Source organism: Rattus norvegicus, chromosome 3 (assembly GCF_021556685.1).
Source record: "Rattus norvegicus strain SHRSP/BbbUtx chromosome 3, alternate assembly SHRSP_T2T, whole genome shotgun sequence".
Classification (NCBI taxonomy): Eukaryota; Metazoa; Chordata; class Mammalia; order Rodentia; family Muridae; genus Rattus; species Rattus norvegicus.
Window position 1 is genome coordinate 146,450,040 of NC_141536.1, and position 23,869 is coordinate 146,473,908.

At 46.7% G+C, this 23,869-nt stretch overlaps 1 protein-coding gene across 3 annotated transcripts in view; it reads right to left on the reverse strand.

The window, feature by feature from the left end:
• The window catches only part of Tti1 (TELO2 interacting protein 1), a 43,752-nt gene that overhangs the window by 4,169 nt on the left and 15,714 nt on the right, over window positions 1-23,869 (reverse strand). For 2 of the 3 annotated variants that reach the window (XM_087653937.1, NM_001134619.2), the window contains 6 exon segments: window positions 21,146-23,484; window positions 15,654-15,842; window positions 12,636-12,793; window positions 9,442-9,582; window positions 7,360-7,564; window positions 6,987-7,074 (listed from right to left, as the gene is read on the reverse strand). In XM_087653937.1, coding sequence (XP_087510063.1) covers window positions 6,987-7,074; window positions 7,360-7,564; window positions 9,442-9,582; window positions 12,636-12,793; window positions 15,654-15,842; window positions 21,146-23,444 — 3,080 coding nt within the window. In that variant the 5' untranslated portion in view covers window positions 23,445-23,484. 3 annotated transcript variants of the gene reach the window in all.

Consider the following 23,869-nt stretch of genomic DNA (forward strand, 5'->3'; position numbering starts at 1 on the left):
CTTGGCTTTGATCCCCAGCTCTGCAGCGCCTTGCTTGGGGCCTCTTCCCACCCAGCCTTCCTACAAAATCAAGCCAGAAGTCAAAGGCAAGCCCTTCCGCTGTGAATGACCAAGGCAACTGCCGGAACGCGTTCCCAGCTACCGTCAGACATGGCGGGGACGGATGCTGAACACGCCAAATGGCCACTTTCATCTTTTTTCAAACCCCAAAGAGAAACAATTTCTGAAAAATATACATACACTATTTAACTCCTAAATGAAACTCCTTTCTCCTTCCCCCAGGCCCAAATTGGTGGCTCCAGGGAGCAGAGTTATCAAGAGATTACCTGGTCCTCAGAGCGCGGGAGGCACTCAGCTGTGCCTCATGCCTCCACATGTCCCGAGGCAGGTGATTATCTCTCAATAACCTGTGGGGCTGTGTAGCTTAAATGATAACTTGACTTTAAAAAATTTAGAACTCGCCGTTAGGCAGTTTCTAAGCAACCTCTGTTTCCATGGCAAAGAAGCCTGGTGTTTATACTGATTTTTCACTTAAAATGCGGTTTTATTGAATTTTACTTCATGCAGGCAGCCATTTCCCTGCACTTCAGCTCTATCTACCATTGACAGTATCAGTAAGTACCTGATAAACTCCAGACACCAAACCAACAGAAGAAAAGCACCCTTCAGGACGAACTGTGGCACTCCAGTGAGCCACCTGGGGTGCGGTGGCCTGAGGAGGCAGGAAGTGTGTGGATGGAATCTAGCTAGCTGAACCAGGGCCTTGTCTCTGTGGCTGAGACATCTACAAGTATCCCACTGGCCCAGACACTGTGCTGGGTCTCTGGGATGCTGAAAAGGTGGTAGAGGAAGGCTGTGGTTTCAGGGTCTCATCCTAGAGGCCCTCTGCGGATGCAGCCAGGGAAGGTTCCTAAGGCGAGCAAATGGCCAGAGGTGACTCCAGGGGCAGACAGACAGTTGTAACGTGCTGCCTGGCTTCCACAGGCCACCACGGATCTGCAGTGTGAGCATTGGATTATCTACCTCCATTCCCAGTATCGGCATCTTTGTCTAGATAACATCTGCTCAAACTAGACTCTAGAAAGCCGTCAGCCAATGAGGGTCCAGCATGGTTAAACCAACTGTAGCTGAAGTGCGGGGCTCCCAGCTCTCTTAGGTGGCAGACTATTCTTTCTCTTGTCAATTATTTGCTTGAGGGACCTGGTGTTCCTTTTCTCTTTCCAGATATATAAAATGCTCTCAGGAGTTGTCGGGCAGATGCCAGAGGTAAAGAACTTGTGGCTTTGTGATCTCTTTGTTTGTTTGGGATGTCTAAGGAAGTGGCTTCGGGATATCTCCTTAGTAGCATGTTACATATTCTTTTCACATGGCCTGGGCAAATGTTACCAAAAAGCAAACCTTTCCTGGCAAGCAGGCCTGTTGTTTCCTCTCTGGCAGAACAGCCTCCATGCTCCTCTTTCTCTGGTCATCTCTTCCTCCATTACTCGGAGCATGTCAATACTGCAAATGAGGCTGTGTGCTGCCTTTTAAACAAATGGATGCCAGGGTGGCGAATTGTCCCAGCCAGCGAGCAGTGGGGCTATGTTCCCATACTCAGTAATTTACTCTAATGGGTCTCGGTTCATTGGTTAACCAGTATTTCAAGCCTGTCCTTCCTGCTATTCAATTTCGCTATCTTCCTCTGCACCGAGGCTGTTTTTTGTTTCTAAATGCTAGGAATGGGGGATTATGACTGGAAGCAACAATTTACTCTCCAAATACATGCTACCAATTACCTTTGCAGTTACACTTACTTGTTAGACCTAACTATATTTACCTGTTCAAAACCATTCATCCATCGATCGACCTCCAACACGCACAGAGACTCTTATTAAAAATATTTAAATGCAGCGAGGACAGGATTTAAAACCATAAACACCAGTAGCAGCGTATGATGCTAATCACGCCCCTAAAGTACCACAAGACAGAGTATCATAAACGCAGTAGAATGCTTCCACTGCTTCATGCATATTTAAAAGGACCTGACATGGAGAGGCCCAATCTGTTAGACACAATTCAAAAGGAAGCCAGGACCTGGTGGGCTGTAAGTCCTATTGGGTGGTTTTAATGTAGCCCCTTCCATCTGGCTGGCTCTTCCGATCTCCAGGCTAAGGTCCCAAGACAGTGCTGCTGGCCACTGGCTTTAAAGCTGGCCTAAGCACTCGCCGGCATACTCAGAGGCAGTATTTCCTGCCCCTACCAGAAAGACGATGTTTTTTTTTTTGTTTTGTTTTTTTGTTTTTTTCGGAGCTGGGGACCGAACCCAGGGCCTTGCGCTTGCTAGGCAAGCACTCTACCACTGAGCTAAATCCCCAACCCCCAAGACGATGTTTTTTTGTGGCAATCTATGTGACTTGCCCTCTTTTACTCAAATTATTTTTCTATGGCCCATGCTTTGGCACTAGGCCAGCAGCTCCCACTGATGAGCAACATAAGAAAGACTTTTAGGAATGTATTTCTGCTGGGGTATGATGGCATGTGCCTGTGATCTTGGCACTTGACCTCTGCATGCACATATAGAGGCAAGCATCACACACAATGGCAAACTAGCAGGTTAGCAATCTCATGGCATACTATGGCATCAGGAAAGTAGAGGCAACACATGTGGTTTCCGTAGTGTGATATCCCCGCCTTCATTTCAGAAACCCAGTAACCTGCTCTGTTTGTAATCTGCGTGGCAGATGTCTCTTATCTCTGACACCATAAAATCATGCCTCTGTGTGCACAGTGAACAGCTTCAGATCTGAGTGTATTTTTAGAACAATGGGCCTTGAAAAGAAAAGCAGCAGTGGCTGTCAAAGATGGATAATAGGAAAGCTAACTACTTGGGTCTGGATTTGTCAACTATTAATCAAATGTCAAAAGGAAAAATACGAGGAGTGCTCATTTCCATGCCGGGTGCAGTCCAGGGGAAACTGCTTTGTAGGCAGGCCTCAAACGAGCTGCCCCTTCCCCATTCAGGTGACCAGATACTCATTATGAGCTAGCCTAACTAGTGGATCACCTCTGTGGCTCCTGATCTGTTCAAACAGACAGTCCTGTGTGTGGCATAGAGAGGAGTCGGGCTCTGGCAGGGATGAAATGAAGGAGCCTGTGCTAGTCTGCATTGTCCAGGGTTTGAAGGCACCGGCTGGTTCTTTGATGGGCTGGGATCCTACTGCTAGAAAGAGAGCAGGGAAGTCAGTTGATAAATGAACCTTCAAACCTGCTCCTGACTTCCCCACTAATGGAGGTGGGGAGGGATGCCCCAATTAACATAAAAAAGACCTTTTTGAGAAGAAAGCCCTGTTCAGACATCAGTGACAAGTAGATTTAGAAAGGATGCATCTAAATGTATACATTTATACAATGCCATACATTGGTCAGTGTATACACGCATGCATTTTCTCCATTTTCAGTACCCAGACAGTACTTGGCACACAGAGTTCACTACACAATTTTCAGAGTTGACTTTCTGACTACATAAAAAGAACTCATCTGTACAAAAGACCCTGTGAGGAGGGCATCGCCATCAACTGGTGCTGCTGCACTCTCACACAGGGGCCAGGTGAAGGAGGGAAGGAGCACCGTGCCACCCTCACTCCCCAGCCCCCACTCTTAAGGACTAAGAGCATCCACACTTGTGTGGTTGGCACCCCTAGTTAGGGTCTAGGGTTGGCAGACGGGGCAGGAGTTGATGGAGCCTGGGAGCTCTGTCTATCATGAAACTTACTGGGCACGGGCTTCATGTTTTTACCAGTAGATATTGCCTGGTTTTATTTGCTTTTGGTCCAGAGTGAAGGTGCATATGATATAAGACTGCACTGCAGGACAGAGTCTCAGAGGCTAGTAGGAGATTGGCTCATGAGTACACAAACTCAAGGGAAAACTGAAATTGGGATGGGTGGCGAGCGGTGGGCAGGGGGGTTGCCCTCCTCTGGAATTCTTTTCAATTTGAAATTGCAAAGCTCCAGTGGTCAAAAGGGCACAGAACTGCATGCTGGGAGATATCCTGGGGTGTCCGGGCCACCTGGAAATCTAAATCAGTTGTTTGCCTCTGCCTTCTGCTTAGGAGGGGGCCAGGGCTTACTCTTACTGACACTGTCTTCTTTACAGCCCTTGGTTTGTGGGCCACTCTTCCCACACTCTTAAATATGATTTACTTATCTGACATCCATTAAAGTTACTTAACTACATGGGATCTGAAGGCGCTCCCCACCCCCATCACCGGTTAACAGTGACACCTGGTGGTAATAAGCAGCAAGGTCATCTCCTGCCCCCACCCCTCCCCCACATTGTAAGATTTATGCCCCTTCTTATAAGGCACATTTGCCAGATAAAAGCATTAAACTGGAATGGCATCTCCACTCTTAGCATTTACAGCCTTGGTTATATCAACCATCCCCTGATCAATTTCCATTTCCAGAGTTTACAACCCAGATGTAAAAGCCTGCCACAAAGGCTATATTTAATATGACAAATTAAAATAGCAAACAGAGGCTCGGCCATTCTTTGAAGGCAGGGAAAGCAAACAAGAGGAAGGAAGAAAAACTCAGCTGTGATGTGGATGAAAGGCGTCTTCACCAGTTGCCGACTTGGTATTCCACATCATGGTGGCTCTGAGGCCCAGAGACACCTACTACCAGGCATGTCTTGTAGAAGGCAGGGTGCTCAGAGCAGTCCCTGGCCCTCAAAGCTTCTCTCACTAGTTCTCTGGCAGACAGAGGAGCAGGGTGGGGAGCTCACTGTTCTGAAGGGAGCTGGGCCACATCCACGGATCCTTCTGACTTACCCTGTTACTTCTGGAGTCAACACTGAGGTCTGTCTTTTTATAAAACTGCTATAAGCTCCCTAAACATGAGAGTGTGTGTTGTGTTATTCTGACTGCTATGTGGTGATTACTGAGGGGCAGAGGTAGAGGCTTCTGTGGTGGTCCAGGGCATAGGTCACAGTGCCCTGACTACATTGGTACTTGGAGTAGAAGAGGAACAATGAGTTTTCCAAATGGGCAGATAGGCATTCTCTTAGTAAGGGACACAGGGGTTAAGGAAAGAGAACAAGGACAAACCGGCTGGGGCCTCCATCTTATTCTCTCCTCAGGACCACCATGACTGCTTCAGTACAGTCAGCCCCGCCAGGCCACTCATTCCACATGGTGTGTGGCTCAGGACACCAGGCCCGCCTATTGCTTCCATGACTCCTCCTATTTAGAAAGCTCATTCATTTCTGAACCAAGATGCCAATTCAGCTCCTGATCAAGCACACTAATTCCCAACTCCCTCACCCCCTTCAAAATAAGTCTGCAGACGAGCTGTGGGTGAAGTGACCAGCCTTGCACTTGATCCCCCTCCCTGGAGGCAGAGACAGACCATCTGACTCGACCCAACATGCAGTGGAAGGGTAGGTGCTGAAAACAGGGCGCTGCAGCTCTCAAGTGGTCTAGCCTATCCCCTTCCTCCAGCCACCCTGAGCACCAATTTAAGACTCAGCAAGGTCTGATTCTGGGTTTAATTGCTTTCAGTGGCAAAAAAGAATGAGAAATGAAAAGATAAATGTATTATGAATATTAGCTTATTTGATGATTCTAACTTAAAGGATGGGATGCAGCAATGGAGGAAAAGCAGACTGGAATGGGAAGTATGAAAATCAGATTTTTAGGGGTTGGTAGAGCGCTTGCCTAGCAAGCGCAAGGCCCTGGGTTCAGTCCCCAGCTCCAAAAAAAAAAAAAAAAAAAAAAAAAAAAAAATCAGATTTTTATAAGTCAAAAGAATTTATTCCAAGATAATGGCATCATGTGCTGGGGTTGCACCTTATGTCACAGGGCAACCAGCTATGGCTCAGCCCAGGGAGGACCACTTTCACCTCATGCTGGTGAGAGGACACCAGGGGTGCTGGAGAATAAGAAGCCCCTTGGGATGTACCCCTATGCTCCAGAAACCATGGTCCATTCTGAGTCTGAGAGATTTGACAGGAAAGGAAAGAAGGAAATAGAGCTACCAAGGAAATCAAAAGCAAAGATTGCAAAGGCAATAAATCAATTCCAAAAGATATTCCCCTCACTTGTAGGGATTCGAGGTTTATAAGGGGGCAGGCCATTCTCCTTATTCCACAGTCAGAGCGGCTGTCCCAGCTCCTTGGGTGGAATGGAGGAGTCATCTGACTCCCACCCCAGCAAGGATGATCAGATCTAACTCCAAACACCTAGGGAGGAGGGGCTCTGCCCAGATGAAGTGGGCAGAGCACGCACAGCCTGTTCCCAGTAGGCTGGAGTGCTGGGCTGAGGCCAGGGTGCACGCTGGGCCTCAAGGTAAGGATGCCACTGTGCTTAGTTTCAACTTGCAAGAAAAATCGCTTAGTCCTCAAGGAACCAAAACAGCCTGCATCAGAGGCACTGCTCTTCTCTAACAGGCATGACCAAAACTCTGGGATATTAGGTCCATGTAATTTTGGAATCCAAAGATCTCTCAAGTTGTTCTTTGGGAAGCAGTTGAGTGGTGTGGGCTCTAGACACAGGCACGCATCTGCCTGCACGACACCCAGTTTTGCACAGTCTTCTATCTACTATGTGAGACTTTCTGGGAGTTAGTCACGGCACACCTAGTGCTCTCCTTTGGCTTTGCTATGGAGGGAGCAGAGGCACAGTTAAGGTGTTGGGTCACTGATCACAAGAAACAAAGTAGAGAGTTGGAAGCCTTCCACCCAGGAGGGTTTGGGTTCCCTCCAGCACCCAGGCTTCCTGCTTTGTGCCCCTCTAGAATTGTTGCTGACACTGCAGCATAGAAAAGGTCTTCTGCAAAGAGAAAGCACTGAGTCAAAATACCATCCTTGGAGTTGGCACAGCTAAAGAAATCATCTTAACCTGGCAAGGAGAAAAGGGAGCAGAGACTGCTTCAACTCTGCCCACCATTAGCAAATCATCTATAATTTAGAACAGACGTAAAGAGATGCAGGTGATGAAGCAGACATACCTCCTGGCAGCCTCTTGTAATTTCACGGGCTGTTTGGTGCTGAGGTAAATCAAGCAGGCATCAGCCACTTTATTCAGGTCACCCTCACCTGCAGGGTAGAAAAACAAAACAAGCCTCAGGCTCTCAGACTGCATTTGGGACAAGCAATAACCAATCACTGTCTAGGGACCCAAGATTAGCCATGCAAGGCCTTAGAACTCTTTACCCTTTCCAGCATACCAGGAATACCCTAAAGTACAAGGTGGGGACAGGGGAGAATGAAGGAGGTGCCCAAGAAGGGAGGTGAGGGACACAAGCTCCACTAGTCAGAGGATGCAAAGGGGCATCGAGCCATGTGCAGGTTCTGTGGCTGGGAGACCCATGTGGTACCTACCTAAGTCCAGACTTTCACAGAGGGGGCCCAGGCCCTGCAGGACAGCCAGCTGTAGCTTGAAGGCCAGTGTGTGAGAATAAACTGGTCCAGCCCTGGCACTGATGGGGGCCTGGGTGACTAAGGAGCTGGCCAATTTTGGCAGGACATCTTTGCAGAACCGGCTCCGGAGAAAATCGCCACATCTGCTTCCAAGGGTCTGCAAAACCTGCAGAAACAGGTCCCAACCTGGTGACTACACTGCTAAAGCAGCGAGAGGGTTGGGCATGCGTGGTAATTCAGTTCTATCTAGGTCTCTACTTAGGAAAGAATGGAATTGCTGTTGATAATCCTTGCCCATGGTTTGTGATTCTGACAGTTATGAATTTGGAGGTCTCTGCTTCCAAGCTTCTATCCATAAATATAGATTACATGGAGAGTAATTCCGAGGGAGCTTTGGTTCGATGGATAATATGATTAATATCTTGATTTCCTTTCCTTTTATGGAGAGAGAGAGAGAGAGAGGGAGAGAGAGAGAGAGAGAGAACGAACTTAAAGCAGTTCATGTAGATCTAGGTATTTAGGTATCTCTAGAATCTCTCTAACACCCCTTCAGGGTGTTAAGTACGGCTTTTAACTCTTGCTAGCTGGGCAAGTACACACTCGAGGCTCAGGAGCTGCCATGTGAAGGCATCTGGAGGACGGTGACCAGACTACAGTCCCTGGCTAAGCCAGGCTAGCTCTCGTGGCTGGAGTCGTCACTGTGTTCTGTGTGTCTGACTGCATAATCTCTCATGTACATCAGCCTTTTTCTATCTTTCACAACAGGCAGTCTCTTTGCATGTGTCGTTTAAACTTTCTGTAGCAGAACATATTGAAATGTTGTGCCCCGCTGCACAAGACTGAGCAAACAGGAGGACAGGCATTTCTTTAAGAATCAGTAAGCAAGGCATAATGGGCACCCAGCATCCGTCCAGTGTGCAGAGCAAGGCCCTCAGCTAGGACCTTTAGCTGTATCACGTGACCTCAGGTAACGAACTATTAATGTGTCTGCGTGGAGAAAGCAGCCTTGCTTACAGTGCACACATCTTTCTAGGTTTTCATTTTTCTACACTGGCTGTCATTTTAAATAACCTATTAATTTTCATAAAGGGAAACAGTACATCTGAATACGATTTAGTAATACTCCTTTCTGCTCTGCCTCCCCCAGGCTCTCTTTTCTCTCCTCCTTCCCTCTTAACACATAGACGCAGACAGACAGACACATACACACACCATTTCATGCATTTTGCTATGGAATTAACATGATCAATTATGCCCTTTAAATATAAGCTGGTGCTCTGGCTGCTGGAGATGCCGGCACACTGACTGCGTTCCAGCTCCCGACTGCCAGCCCTCCCCCATCTCTTCCCTCTGCATCATCTTGCTCATCCACTTCCAATCCGTGCTGTCTTGCATGGTAAATGTATCTCTGTAGGACGCCATTAAGTGCTTTTTAGAACAAGGAAGGATATAAATAAATAAGTGAAAATTCATGTGCTAATATAAGCCGAACTAACCAGGAGAACGATATCTGTACAGGCTAAAGCTTTTCAAAGGTTTCCCCAGAGTTCTACTTATCCCTGACAGAACTATACCCAAGCCCCACCTGAAAATGGGTGACTGTGGGCTTGGGCTGAGCAGATGGGCCGATCACCTCGACTCTCAGGCAGTTCATGAAGCATGAGTCTAACCTGGGTTCTATCCCTTACCAGCTGTACAGTCCCAAGATGTGTTACTGTCTCTGAACTTGGCCAAAAATCGAGGTAGCAAGCACCTTACAGGTTACTATGAAGTAAGCTTCCATGTGGGCAATGCAATGCCAAGCTTACTGCCTGGCACACAAGAGATGCACAGTGAACATGAACACTAGTGGCCCTCCCTTTACGGGTTCACTCAGCTTTAAAGTCTAAAGACTGCCATGTAGTTTCTCCTGGGCTTTTCTTATTTTTCTGCACTTTCTTCAAGTTCTGTGTCCAGAGGTAAGAGAAAGAGAAGTGATGCAGAAGAAGGGGGCAGCCTCTGTTCTTCAGATCCGCATCCCATGACAACTAGGGCTGTCAGTACCTTGAAAGCTCTGAGCACTGCCAGGGGGTCATCACTTGTGAGTCGGTGCACGAGTGAAGGCCAGGCTCGGTGAGCCAGGGGAAGAAGCTGGTTCTTGTGGGTCTGTAGAACTTCCACACACAATCCCAGCACGTCCAAGACCTGAAAGAAAAGACAGGATTTCAACAGGCAGTAGAGCTTGAAACCATATGCCTGGGACCAAGTCACAGTTCAACAGAGTGAGCCTGAGAAATGCATTAAGAGAGTAAAGAAACTTGATAGACCTTTTGGTTCCAAAATGAACCTAATTTCCCAGTTTTGGCTACTCCTGTCTACCTCAGTCCACAGTAAACAAGGGCCACACAGTATACAAGGACAAGATATATACTTCCTTGCCTTCATGGAATTTAGGGTCAGCTGGGAAAGACCTTAGATACCATTCAATAGAGAAAAAGCTAGCTACTGTACCAGGAAAGACTGTAAAGGATAAATGTAAAGAAACAAACAGAGACCTTTAAAGCACAGACTTGGGACTGTATTTCTGAGGAATGGCTTCTAAAAGGAGACATAAATGGTGAGCGAGTAGGCACTAGGTCAGCTCACAGTGCGGGTCACTATCGCTGGATCAGAACAAAGAAGACCCTGAGGCCAGGACGGACCTTGGGATAAAGTGCTAACTGAGCATGTGCAGTGCCATGGGGTCCATACCTAGCCCCAAAACCCCAGCAAACCAAAAAAGACCCAAAGCGTGTCCTGATTAAGAAACGAGGGCAGCCACAATAGGAGAATGAGATGGAGGTGAACCATAAAAGAGCATGTTAAGAATCTTTCATTTTGTCCCAACTATGCTGAGGCATTTCCAAGGGTCTTAGCAGGGAAATGACCCAACATAGCCATGTTTCTGAAGGTCATCCCAGCTGCTGAGGGAAGAAGGCATTTGAAGGGTGTAGGAAGAGGTGATGTGGCCCTTAGAAGACCACAGCAAAGATGTGTGGTCACATGATCTTGGCAGAACCATGAAAGGACTTGAACCTGCTCTGGAAAGGATTTGAACCGTTTGACTTCAGCAGTACTGTGTGACATCAACAGAACTGCTCAGAGTTGGGTGGAGGAAATGAGCATCAGAACCACTGAAGGAGACAGGAAGCAGGCAGGTGGAGCAGGCTGAGAAGCTGGTGGGGTCGAGTCTTATTGCTGCTATCAGAAGTAGGCAGGAAGCTGAGGGCCAGCCAGCCTTACCAGAGAGGTTTGGGTTAGCCTAGACACACACTGACCTTTTAGTCTACTACTGAATACTGACAGCCAGCATCAATTGTAGGTAGTGGTCAGGACAGCAACATACACCGGCTTTGCAAGGCCGTGTGCCCTTGAGTCAGATAGGCAGAGTGAAGGTGGCCAATGGGTCTTACTAGGAGCTCCTAAAACCAGCTGCCCCACAGCAAAGTCACAGAATCAGAGAGGGCATGCCCTGGAGGAGACAGAGTTGGCAGGAGGAAGAGAAAGCTTAGCAGGACAGAAGGGGCAAGAGTGCAGGACAAGGGTGGTCGGACTGGCTGCCACTGTCACTGTCTGGACAAGCTTCATCTGTTTTGGTGGACTCAAAACTGTCTATTTCCCACCTCTGCCTGGAGTGTGCTCCTTGCCTTTGTCCCTTTGCACATAGCCCTTCAACCTTTAGAAATGTTGCTGCCTCAGAGGCCTGCTTAGCTGGCTAGCTGGAGTCAGAAAGTAAGCTCCGTCTCACGGATAGATTACCCCTCTCTCCCACAGTGCCTGCTCGTTACCCCCATAGCACCACCTACATTTGGATATGTGAGTGTATTGCCCCCACCCCACAACAGATACACAACTCTGTGAAGACAGAGCTCTCATCTGTCCCACTGCCTTCTGCATGCCCTCTGCATGCCCTGCAAAGGGCTCAAAGAGGGAGGGGATGAGTGAGTGTACACGCCTCACGTCACGCTCTCCTATCTTTGTATGAACATCTTGTGAGGGTGACATCCTGTCCTCATTTTCCCTCACTCAAGGTCCTCCTGGTAAAAGGCAGGGGCATCATGTTAACTCAGCTCTGTGGGTCTAACTCCTACACTGACAGGCTTTTAAAAAATGTATTAATTATTATTATTAGAGTACGCGTGTGTGCACATGAATCAGAGTATGTGTGCCACAACATTACTGTAGAAGTCTTGGGAATTGGTCTAATGTCTAGCTAGCCTAAATGTCATTCATCCATCCATCCATTCATCCATTCATTTTTGAAGCAGGGTTTTTCTGTGTAGTATTAGCAGTCCCAGAGGTTGCTTTGTGGATGGTAGATGAGGCTGCCCTTGAGCTCATGTGATCCACCTGCCTCTACCTCGCAAGTGCTGGGACTAAAGGGACGTGCCACCACACCTGTCACCAACTGACACTGTTAATGACTGCAGTGTGTATACATGTACACAGCTGCCTCAAAGATGAAGAGTATTCAGAAGCCCAAACAGTGCCTAGACACTAAAATTGAGTCCTTGCAAGCCACATATACCTAGCTCCAAATGATTGTGGAATGTGGATGGACAGAGGTCTCATGAAGACTGAAAAGGCTAACACAGACGCTGACCCTGGCCATAACACAAGGATCAGGGTTCCCTGCCTACCCCGTCATTTAACCAGGCCACTGATGCAGAGCAACAAGGCCGCTGTTCTCCCTCTCGCTTAGGGTCAGGAGAAGTGATGCTTCTCTTTGGCTTCAGAACTTTTCTGGCGTGATTATGCGGTCCCCTTCCCCATTGTCCTTTTGCTGAGTCACCCGTGTGGCTCAGTCCTCGTGACGGGGGCTTGCCTGGGAACTGCTGACACAGGAGGAAGTCAGATTGCAGAGAGTGTTGGATTTTTTCCCATGATGAACATAGGGAGAGAAATAAAGGCCAGGCTTAGAACAGCTACCTGAAGTCACTAGAAGCTGCACCCTGCATCAAGTCAGCACAGAAATGAGAGCCTTTCGAAGCACATGGCATTCTTTGCCTTGGGGACTCAGCTCCCTCTCGGCATTTGAGCTGACAGAGAAAGATGACAGAAAAACTGTCATCCCACAGAAAAACTCCTCTTGATGCTTCCTATAAACATCAAGCATGGACCAGGAAGTGAGGGCATCTGCTTGTTCACCCAATTACCACGGACCACAACACACCTCAGACTTGCTGCCCTACCCATGAAGAGAAGGGCCACACACTGACCTTCAGGCGGACTTTCAGGTTTTTATCTGATAACAGGTGGATACAGCGCTCCATCACGTCCTTGGCTATCTGGATGTGCACTGGCAGTGGTGGCTCCACGTCTGGAAGGGCGTCACTCTCATCCACTCTGGGAGGGACAGACTGCTCCTCTGAAAGAACTGAATTGGTGAGAGTGCTTTAGAAAGGTGGCCAATGTGACGGCCAGCTTCAGCCTCCAGAATAGGACTTAAGAGGAAAATGTCCAGAGAAGCACTGTAAAGAATTTAGGCTAAGTTACACAAGTGAAGAAGTTCGCTGGGTGTGGCACACACACCTACAATCACAAGAGGCTAAGAGACAGAGGCAGGTGGGTATTGGAGTCTAAGGTCAGCCAAAGCTGCTCAGTAAGCGGCACCCCACCTTCTAGCCTGCAGATGCAACACAGCTCTGTGATATAAACTTCTGCACGGGAGGAAGAATAACAATATATTGGGAGGGATAGGAAGCAGGATAATAGATGACTTAAAACTCTTTTAAGGGCACAGTTCTAATTTGAAGCCCTGGGCTGGGCAGTGTCTGGTGTGGCCTTTTCTCTGTTCTCTTCTGTTTGATTCATCCTTTGACCAAAGAGGGCTGAAGCTTATCATTGTTACTAGGGTCTTTGGATGGCAACGCCAACCCTTCTTTATCTTTTGGTTTGAGAGCTGACATTATAAGGCAGTCCGGTGCAATACACAGATATGGGGCTTGGACTGGGGCACTTCACACCCTGTTAATACATCCTTCCACTGTACATCACCTCACCTGCACCAAAGGGATAAGGCATATATCCGTTTGCTAACAAAGAGAGACTGAGGAGGATGTCACAGTTCTCACCATCTCTCTGCCTGAAACCCCATCCCCATCCCCACCCTACAGGACTCTTCTGTCTCCTTAGAGCCCCCAGCCTGTTCCACTGTCCCATCAGCAGCTGTAAGCATTCCCACTGGGCTGGGCACTGCGTCCATAACTTTTTCTGGGTTCAGATTCCTCTGTTGGAAAACCTGAAACTTATAATACAGCCTGTACCAGTCTTCATAGAAGCTGAGAAGATGAAATCAAGGAAATCAAACACTCATGAAGACTGGGAATTTCAAGAGTGACAGGGCTAGCCTGCTCTTCTTCGGAGGAGTGGGATAGAGGAGATTGCTGTTTGAAATTTGCCTGATGTGGAGTGCTGTTTCAGGGACGTGAGCTTCTGTTTCTGGAGGAAGGTTTGATTCATTCCAACTGATCCCAGAACTATCCATTAGAACCAGATCTTTGTGTGATTGTGTGTGTGTTTATGTGCGCGCACGCGTGTGCACATGCATGTATGTAAAGGCTGGAAGTCAAACTTGGGCTTTGTTTCTCAAAAGTTATCTACCCTGTTTTTTGAAACAGTATTTCTCATTTGGTCTTGCTGAATAGACTAGGTTAGCTGGCCAGAGAGCCCAGGGACCTGCCTGCCTTCACATCCTAAGTACTGGGATTACAAGCTCATGCCAGGCTTTTTACGTGAATTCTGAGGATCAAACCTAGGTCCTTATGCTTGCACAGCAAGCATTTTACTGACTGAATTATCTTACCAGCCCAAGAACCAGAGTACTTAGTCACGGAAGAACAGATTTATTGATGGAACTTGAATTTTGGACTAGAAGGACAACTTTGATCATGACAGACCCTGTCACCCCCTCTTCACAACTGCAGGTTTATGTGAGGTCTGAGTGTGGTTCATAGAAAGGTTTGGGTTGGCTCAGCAAAGAAACGGAGCCTGGCAGGCTACAACAGAGCAAGCACTCTGTCATAGGGGCCATACCAGCTCCGCTCTGCATGAGCCTTGTTTGGACCTGTGCTGTTTCCACTGCTCTGTTGCATTCACTGTGGCAAGCTGTGCTCTCCTGTTATCCTGGGCACTAAACTCTCCTGTTATCCTGGATGAATGTGTTGGCTCCAACTTACTAGAATCAGAGCACAGATGGGAAAATGAAAAAGAAAAAAAGAAATCTGCTCACTTCCAACCTAACAAACTAATTTGGGACTCAGTTCGATTTAGGACAGTCCTGAGACCACCAAGCTCATTATGACTTGGCATTTTATATTTGCAGAGGCGATTCTAATAATTTATTAATCCTTCCGTGACCTGAAGCTCCAGATTGAGTTTGTGAATAAAACAAGAGGCCAGAGCTGATACTGGCTTGAACTCTCTTTTTCCCTCCTCTCATATAAATAAGCAAGAAAAACACTGCAATCTTTCTCTACCAATAAAGATGAAGCTTATGAATAGACAGTGGAACTGGGGGGAAGGAATAACAGGAAGAAGCATAAAGAAACATGTCCAACTTGGGCTTTAATCAAAGGCATGCAAAATGCAATAACAAGCCATTCTTAACTTGTCAAAATAGAAAGAAGTGAACCAAGTAATTTCTGCACCCCTGCCACTGTTAGGAAGGTGTAGACTGATCTAACTGTCTGGAAGGCAATCTGGTCAGCATCAAATGTTGTTCTTACCTTGGACCAAGAAACCCCACTTGTAGGGTTTTGGAGATGCATGTAGGTGGGAAAGCTCACACACAGAATCACCCCTTGCCACACTCTTCACCACAGCAAGGCTAGAGGCAACCTCAACTTCACACTTGAGATGGACGCTTGGCAGCTGCCACTCCAACACTGATCATGAAACCCTGGAGTGTGTGTCCTTTTAATGAGACCCAGAAAGGATGTGGTCCAGTTAGACTCTAGTGCAGTGGGCACACGGCAGAGCCTAGTGGTGCTAAGTCCTAGGTTCAGTCCTCATCAGCACAAAACAAAAACTATTTGCAACCATGTAAAACAGAAGCAACCAGGTAAAAAACTTTGTTCAAAAAATGGAAAGTAGAATCAGTTCACACACACGTTTGTGTGCACAGCACAAGTTTGGGGGCAACTTTTCTTCTCTTTCACTTCTTGCAATGATTTTGCTGTTTTCGCAATGATCTGTTTTAAGAAGGAACTACTGAAAGCAAAATAAATAGCAATTACCTTCTTCAGCTTCAAGATCAGAAACATTCCCCTCTGCCATATCCTTCTCCTGGAGATAGCTCAGCACAAACCGCTCGATGTCCTCAGCTGTGGGGCTAGCCTTGCTAGCTGCTGGCGTTTGCCTCGCCACTTCTTCTAAACTGTGCTGTTGGAGTTGCCCAGTAGAACCCGAGTCTGGGAACCAATGTGCTGAAAGAAAACATTATCATGATGACCTGGGTCACTGATGACAGGCACTCCCACTTTATAAGTAGATTAAGCTCTTTGGCAAGACTGGCATGGCTCTGAACTATCCAGACACCGATTACATCCTTCCCCCTCACCCCAACCACCACTCCAGTCGGGTGCCTGACAACTTGCTGTCTTTCAGTGGCTTCAGTATGTGAGGCATTTTCCTGCCTCAGAACTCATATATACATCCCTCTTGAGTGTCCAGAACACTTTCTTTACATCTGGCTAATTCCAAATCACTTCACATTTTAGAACAACCAAACAGTTCCCAGTAAAGTCATCCCTTACACAGCACAATGCTGTTCCCCATGTATTTTGTACTGTATTTATTTTGTGTGTACTGTCTGGTATGTGAATCTTCACCAAGGAACTCTTGACTCTAATATGCCCACAGCATAGGGTGGGAACTCAAACATGCAGAATGAAAACCACAAGGCAGGAGAAGGAAGACAAATAATGTAACTCCGAGGACAAGATGTGCTCCTTGGTAGAAGACATCTCTCTTCTCACGGGGGACTCTAACAGAAAATGCTCCAGCGCCTCTCACATGTCACCACAGAATAAACTTTAAGCCATTCCCGAGGTTTTCAGTTGTGCCCTGAGGGGCTGTAGGCCTCTGCAGAGATCATGACAGGAAACCAGGAGGCAGCAGGTCAGGGTGAATGTGCAGTGTCCACCAGGGACTAAACTCCTTATTTGACTACAGCAGTTCTAATCTCAGCCATTCTTGGATCCTGAGGCCCTTCAAAGTCTTCCCTTTAAAGAGATTCTGAATACTTAAACATAAAGCAACAACGTCTCCAATCTTACAGCCACTGGTCCATGCGCTCCCTCTGCAGACAACAGGACAAAGACCTGTCACGTTTTGCACCTGCTAATCTCCTCTTCATTAAGGAGCCATTGCCCAGAACCAGAATAGCGAAAGGGAGATGACAGGGTCAGGCACCTGAGACATTTACCAGATGCTTGAGATTCCAGTGTCCTGGCCACTATCTGGAAGTTCTTACACATAGAGTTAAGCATCCTTTTAAAATTTAATTTAATTTTGAAGAAAAGGCAGAGGCCTGTCTGCCTGAACTTGCTGAATGCAGGGAGTAAAGTTGTGCTAAGTGTGCTGTTTCTTCAGTGCCCCATTCCCAGGTGTAATGAGGCTCTGGGTACACTCTAAGGTGCTGGTCCCAAAGGGTTAAAGTCCAGCCACAGCACTTCCGCCGCTGGGAGTTCACACTGCAGATTCTTTCTACATTCAAAGCCGGTGTCAGATTGGAATGTCTTTGCTCACAAATGGGTTTTAAGCATATGAAAAGAAGCTCAACCTCATTCTTAATGCAAAGTACAACTATAATAAGGTGCTATTTTCTCCTATTGGATTAGCAAAGATCAAAAGCTCAGTAATAAGGAAGTATGGGTGAAGGTGTGGCAAAATTGGCACTTTTACATTGCTGAAGGAGCTTAAATTGGTACAACCTCTTAGGAGAACAATTTGATACTCTCAATCAAACATTTAAATGTAAAACTCTTCAACAGGTTTTTCTTTTAGGAATTTATACTACTGATACACTGAAGGCAAAAGAGAGTGCAGCAGATGTAATTTGTGGCAAGGCTGAGAAAGGGCTGAAATGCCAACCGAGAAAGGGCTGCTATGACACAGCAGGGAGGGATGCAGCTGTAAGAGCACCCCAGTCCTGTGTCAATGGGGAACCCCCACCTCCAGTGCGGATTGTGACAGGACGACTTCCTGGTTCATCCTTGCTGTGAATGCTTCTGTTCTCCCTGGGCACCTGTTGCTTTTTAGTCAATGCCTATGAAGCATGCATGTTCAGTAACTCAATGCCCGAAAACACGTGCTTGGTTCTTCCATGACTTTTCAGAAAGTCTGTGAAAGCAAACTTCCATTCTCTTCTTAAAAGGAAGGCCATCTGTTAGGCAATTTGACGACAAGCAGGAATGGCAGCATCAAGTGCTGCTGTGATCTTTGAGTGAGCATTAATTTTATGACTTACTATTTAAAATGCAATTACATATTGGTTTGCTTCGAAACTTGGGGAAAATCCATCTCCAATTTTGTTTTACACCCCCACCTCAACACACAATGTCCCAGATACCTCAAGAGTCTGTATTTTCCTTTCTGTAATGTAGACCCCACCCTTCTACTTCAATTTTAGAAAGTGCTATACCTTCAGATTACCAAAGACATCAGAAATCTAAGAAAATTCAAATTCCAAAATCCAAATGTGTTACCCTCCTAAAAAGACGCGCATTTCCTATGCTTTCACTTTTGTACATTTTTTTATGTATGAGTGTTTTGCTTGCATGTATGTGTCTGTACACCATTTGTGTTCCGGGTGCCTCAGGTAGTAAGAGGAGGGCATCAGGTACTCTGGGGCTGGAGTTCCACATGTTTGTCACCCACCATGTGGGTGCTGGGAGTTGAACTTGGGTCTTCTGCAAGAGCAAAAGTGCTCTCAACCACTGAAAAATCCCTCCAGCTTCCTAAGCCTTTTTGTAAAATGTTTACATTTTAAGCTGAAATATAATCTAGTTCCCCAGTGTAGCAGAGATGGGACATGTGGGCCATAGAGCTGGTCTCAGTCTGTAATGCCTAAGTAGTTAGGGGTCTTAGTCGGACGATCAAGCCAGTCTAGACCTGGGTTTGTTATCAGCTGCTTCGCTAGTGACTATTAGCACAGACAGGAGTTACAGTTAGGATCTGAAATGCCTCCCAAAGGCCATGTCCCTTAGCTAGTGGTACTCTTTGAAAGCTGGTGCAACTGTAAAAGATGTGACCTGGATGGAAGAAGTAATGATTATAGGCAAGCCTAGGAAGTCCTGGTGGCCATGGCACAAACAGCTTTTCTCCATCATGGCCCTTGACCAAATGCTTCTACCTTATCACACTCTAAAATGCAACAGAACGGGCTTTGGACTAAACTTCTGAAACCAGATAAACCTTCCCTCCTTTAGGGTGTTTTAGCCTCAGCTACTTTGTCATGGTGTTTGAGACTGCAGTCCAGATCAAACTTCTTCTCTTAGCCTGTGTGCCCAGTATAATCTCTATATTTCCTGTTTAACCCTGTATTATACTCTCTACAACATTTTCTCCAAACACTTCATCCCTGCGTGTGAATAGTATTCACACCATTCTGCTGATAGTGTTCTTAGAATCATAGAAAAAGTGCCATAGCCATGTACATACAGCCTGGCAGCCCCTCTGCCTTTAGGTCACAGCCTTAGTGGTACTTCGCAGAGAGGCACTCCCTGACCATGCAACTTAGAGCAGCCTATTCCTGTTTGTCCCCTGCATAAGGTCTTCATTTCCTTCAAAGCGCTTATCAGAGGCTTCCTGAGCTTGCTTAATGCTTTCATTACTTGTTTATCATTCCTCTCAGTATCAGGGAAGCTCCATGAGTTTGTTTATCTTGTTCCCTGCTCTATCCTCACTACTTAGTGTAGCATCTGACATATAGCAGGCATTCTTTATGAGTGAAACAAGCATTCACACTGTCTGGGAATGTTCATGAATGAATGAGTGAACACTGCAAACATCACCTCAGAGCAGTTGCTTCTCCTGAGGAAGTTTCTCACGTGGTTTTAACCTGACAGAGAGGCTTTCTCTGTCCCACTAACAGCACTGGAGATGTGCTCTTTGGATAAAGGCAGCAGAATATAGCTCAGTGTTTTTCATTCAATGATTAACTGTCTAGCTGAGGGATTTATTTATTGATTAGATATGCTCATGCTATACAGCTCCGGCTCGCCTTGAACTCATGATCCTCCTGCTTGAGTTTCCTGGCAGCTGGGATTACAGGTATCATTCCAAGTCTGGCTGTTTTTCATGGTACAAACTGTGCCATGTTAATGGTAGCACAACAGGGTCAAAATAGAGAAGAGACAATTAAGTCAACTTGGACAACTAAAAGGTTAAAAGGAAAGGCTGGCTTAGTGGTTAAGAATACTGGCTACTTTTCCAAAGGACATGGGTTCAATTCCTAATACAATATGGTAGCTTATAGATACCTGTAAATCCAGTTCCAGGGGATCTGATGCCCACTTCTGGCCTCTGAGGACACTGCATATATGTGATACAGACCCCCAACTTCTCCCCCCCCCAAAAAAACCTCAAACAAATCTTAATTAAAAGAAAAGTTAAGGATGGCTACAGTGCTTTAATGCCAGCACTTAAGAGGCAGGGATGGCACAGCAGTTAAGAACACTCCTTAGAAGTGTTCTGCTGCTCCTCTAGAAGACCCAGGTCTAATCCCCAGCACTCACATGGTGTCTCATAAGCTAACTCCAGTGCTAGGAGATAGCGCCCTCTCCTGCCTTCTTCAGGTACCAAGTGCACACGGGCAGGCATACATGCAGGCAGAATACTTACATGCCTAAAATCAAAATAAATTTTTTTTTTTAAGTTTTTAGATTACTGCTATCCAGTATGGTCCACATGGCTATAAAAACCAAACAGAATTAAAATTCCAATTCCCTACTGGATATAATGGTTCACCCCTGTAATTTCAGCACTAGAGAGACTGAGGCAGGAGGAATGCTGCAAGTTCCAAGTTTAGGCTTTATAATGAGTTCCCGGGGAGCTTGGGTTGCAGAGTGAGACCCTGTCTTTAAAAAGGGAACTGAACCAAAATATTCAATTCCCCAGTAGTACCCACACATAGCTGGATAGAGGAGCCAGAATATTACCATCATCAGAGAATTCTACTGGAGGGCTAGGGATGGAGCTCAGTAGTAGAATACCTGCTTAGCACACGTAAGTCCTAAGTTCAATCCCCAGAGCCAACCACTACTCAAAGAAAGAAAAGGAAAGGAAAAGAAAGGCTCTATGTGCTGTTCCAGCTCTCTGTGGCTGAGCATTTCCGGCTGCTCCTGGTCTCTACTAGCACAGGTGCTGCCAGCTCTAAGAAGCACCAGTAGCAGCATAGCATAGTATACTGGGAAGAATAAACTTGCTACAAATCTAACTTTATCCCTTATCAGGGTCTCATTGAGCCTTGGTTTCTTATTTGTAAAATAAAAAATGCTAGCCTGTATGGTTTATATTCCGGTTATAGAGCAGGGCTCAATAAATGGCAGAGATATTCAAAGTATAAAAATAAACAGTGGAGCCCAACAATCCCCTATGGGGTTGGAGAGACAACCTTTCCAATGTTCTCCATAGCACGCACATTCATGAACATGGAATAAAACAAGAATAGGAAAACCAGGACCCTGGCTATCTCAATTGGCATCAAAAAGGGCTTTTAACATACCCAATGCTGCCAGTAGAGCGTGCAGAACGCTGACAAAGGATGCAGCTCTCTTATCATAAAATTGGTCCAGGGTGGCCAAGACATCTTGAACCACATCTGCTACCAAAGGAAGGAGGCTAGCATCTGAGTTCCGAAGCATGACTTCCAGGACTTTTGGGGTATGTGGGTGTAGAGCAAGGTGACGCAGATTTAAAGAGATTCCATTCACCAAATAGTCTGAATTTTGATTGATCAGGTGCTGTACAGAGTTATAGCCACAAGCATGGCAAATATCTACCATGGTGCTAGCAGCCACTTGACTAATGAACAAGATTTGGTCTCCAGCCTTCTCTAGTACTGGATAGAGAGCTGACATCAAAAGCAAACGAAAGTCTTTTCCTAATGCATAAGCAAACTGGCCAATCCCTTCCAACTGAATGCATATCTGCCAGATGTTACTGTTCATGGAGCAGATAGTGGGACTCGGCTTTGACAGGGCTGGAAAGGATACAACTTGGCAGGTGTGGACACCAGATGTGACAGCCTGGAGGCCTTGCTGCTTCATCATCACCTCCTCCTCCTCCTCAGCTTCAATACAGGTAATCAAGTACCAGTTTTCTTGGCTCGTGTATTCCTCTAGTATAGATTTCACAATCTCTCTCAATTCCTCTGGGCTCGTGCTTGCACATTCATAATGAATATCTTCCACATCCAGTCCAGCAGCCCCTACAACCAGTTCATTAAGGATCATGGCAGCTTGCTTCCGATAAACTATAGATGTATGATACAGTTCCATAAAGTGATCCACAAGCAAATACAGGTCCCCATAATAACCCAGAAGCTGACAGATCTTTCGAAGGAGCAGGAAGACCCTCTCGTCAGTGAAGCATCGGAAATATCGCCTCTGGACTCTGCTCCATGGCCGTGCAGCTGAGGCCTCTGCAGAAGCACTGAGGTTGTCAGAATTCCATCGCCGCTCTTCCACCATTTTGACATCAGCCACCTCTAGCTCCAATACTTGGATGAGTGCCCTGGAAAGGCGCTGCACATGGGCCACAGAATTGAGAATTACATGTACTTTGGGGCCCAACAGTTTCAGATACCCAAGTAACAGGGAAAGGGTAGAGAACTTGCCCTGATCATCTTGTGTGTTCATCAGGCGGGGAAGAGATGTGGCCAATGAATGCAGGCTTTCTGACAAGATATCAGCCAAGGCTCTGCTGCCCACTACTACCTTCTGATCTGCAAGACGCCTTAGCACTGTATTGCACTGGGCCTGCACTTCAGAACTTTCATCATTCACCAGGCCAACTAACACCTTCAAGAGGGGACCTGTGGATTCAACCAGGGACTGACTGCACTTAAAAAGCAGGACCTCCACAAACTCTACCAGTTCCAGCCTCACCTTCCAGTGTGGATGAACAGAGACACAGTCAATTATCTTTTTAATAAGGATTGCCAACTTGCCACCAGTACTTTTTACCCAGTCTGCTTCTCTGTGAATCATCAGGGCTGCTACTTTGTGCTCAACTGCGGGCTTTGCTCGCACCTTTGGGATCCTTGTGAGCTGTTCATCAGCCATGATGAAGCCCACGGTTTTGTAGAAGACCTTTAGGGAAGACACGACAATGCTATGACCTTGTTTAAAGTCTCCTGTGATGACTCTGGTCAGTGCAGTTGAGATTCCAGGTAAGAAAGATGCCAACAAGTCCCCCAGCTGTTGCTGCTCCAGTTCATCCAAAGGCCTTGGATGGTCCTGACAATCACATTGAAGGAGGAGAACCTGTAGACACTGTAAGGCAGCAATTTTAATCTGTTTTGACTTCTCCTGCTCTGCCAGGCCCAACAGTAAAGACACAGCAAATCCTAAACGAGGCAGAATGGAGGGCTCATAAAAAGTCAGAATGATGTCCCTGTAAGCTGAGTGCATTAAGGTGCTAAGTCCCTGGATCACAGCCAATTTTAACTCCTCTGACAAAGCTGCGGGTTTCTGGGAGTTGGGAGAGTACAGACAAGCTGAAAGTTCTGAGAAGAGTTCCTGGAGAAGCTCCTGCTCTCTCACACATGTTGAAGAGAGGACAAAGGTGAGGCATTCCACCACACTCTGTACGAGACGCTCTCTTTTGGGCCCTGGGGTCTTCAGGGCAAATCGCAAGGGGAAGAGAATGTACTGCTGTAGTTCCTGAAGGGCAGTGTCACTTATGGCTTGTAACTGTGTCTGCAGATGTTCCACGTTCTCCACTGTCTGGGTCTTTGTGAGCTGAACGCAGACTGGACGTAAGACACCAAAAGCCTCCTCGGGAGTGTCAAACACCGCCATTGTACAACCGCTTTCCCCTACTGAGGAAACATCCTGCAGGCTAGAGGAGAGAAGCTTCTCAGTTAAAAAGGTTAGGCTCAAAGCAAACACAAAGTTAAGGTCTATCCACCCACCCACCCACCCACCTAACCATCCATCCAACATTTATGGGGGTCCCATGTGTTAGCCACTGCAAGGAGGAACAAGGAAACTGCAAAGAACTGGCTCCTATTATTGGAGTATCCCCAGCTTAGTGAGGGATGTAAGCCTCTAGGGATTAGGACAGACTTACATTTAGTTTCTAAGTGAGCAGGGAGGAGGGGAGCAGGGAAAGCCAGAACTACTAGTTTCACAATAGCATGCCTGAACCATGACCTGGGCCAGGCCGAGTTTGGGTTCTAATTCCTGGGCTGCTGAAAGAGGCACATACAGTAAAACACGCTATC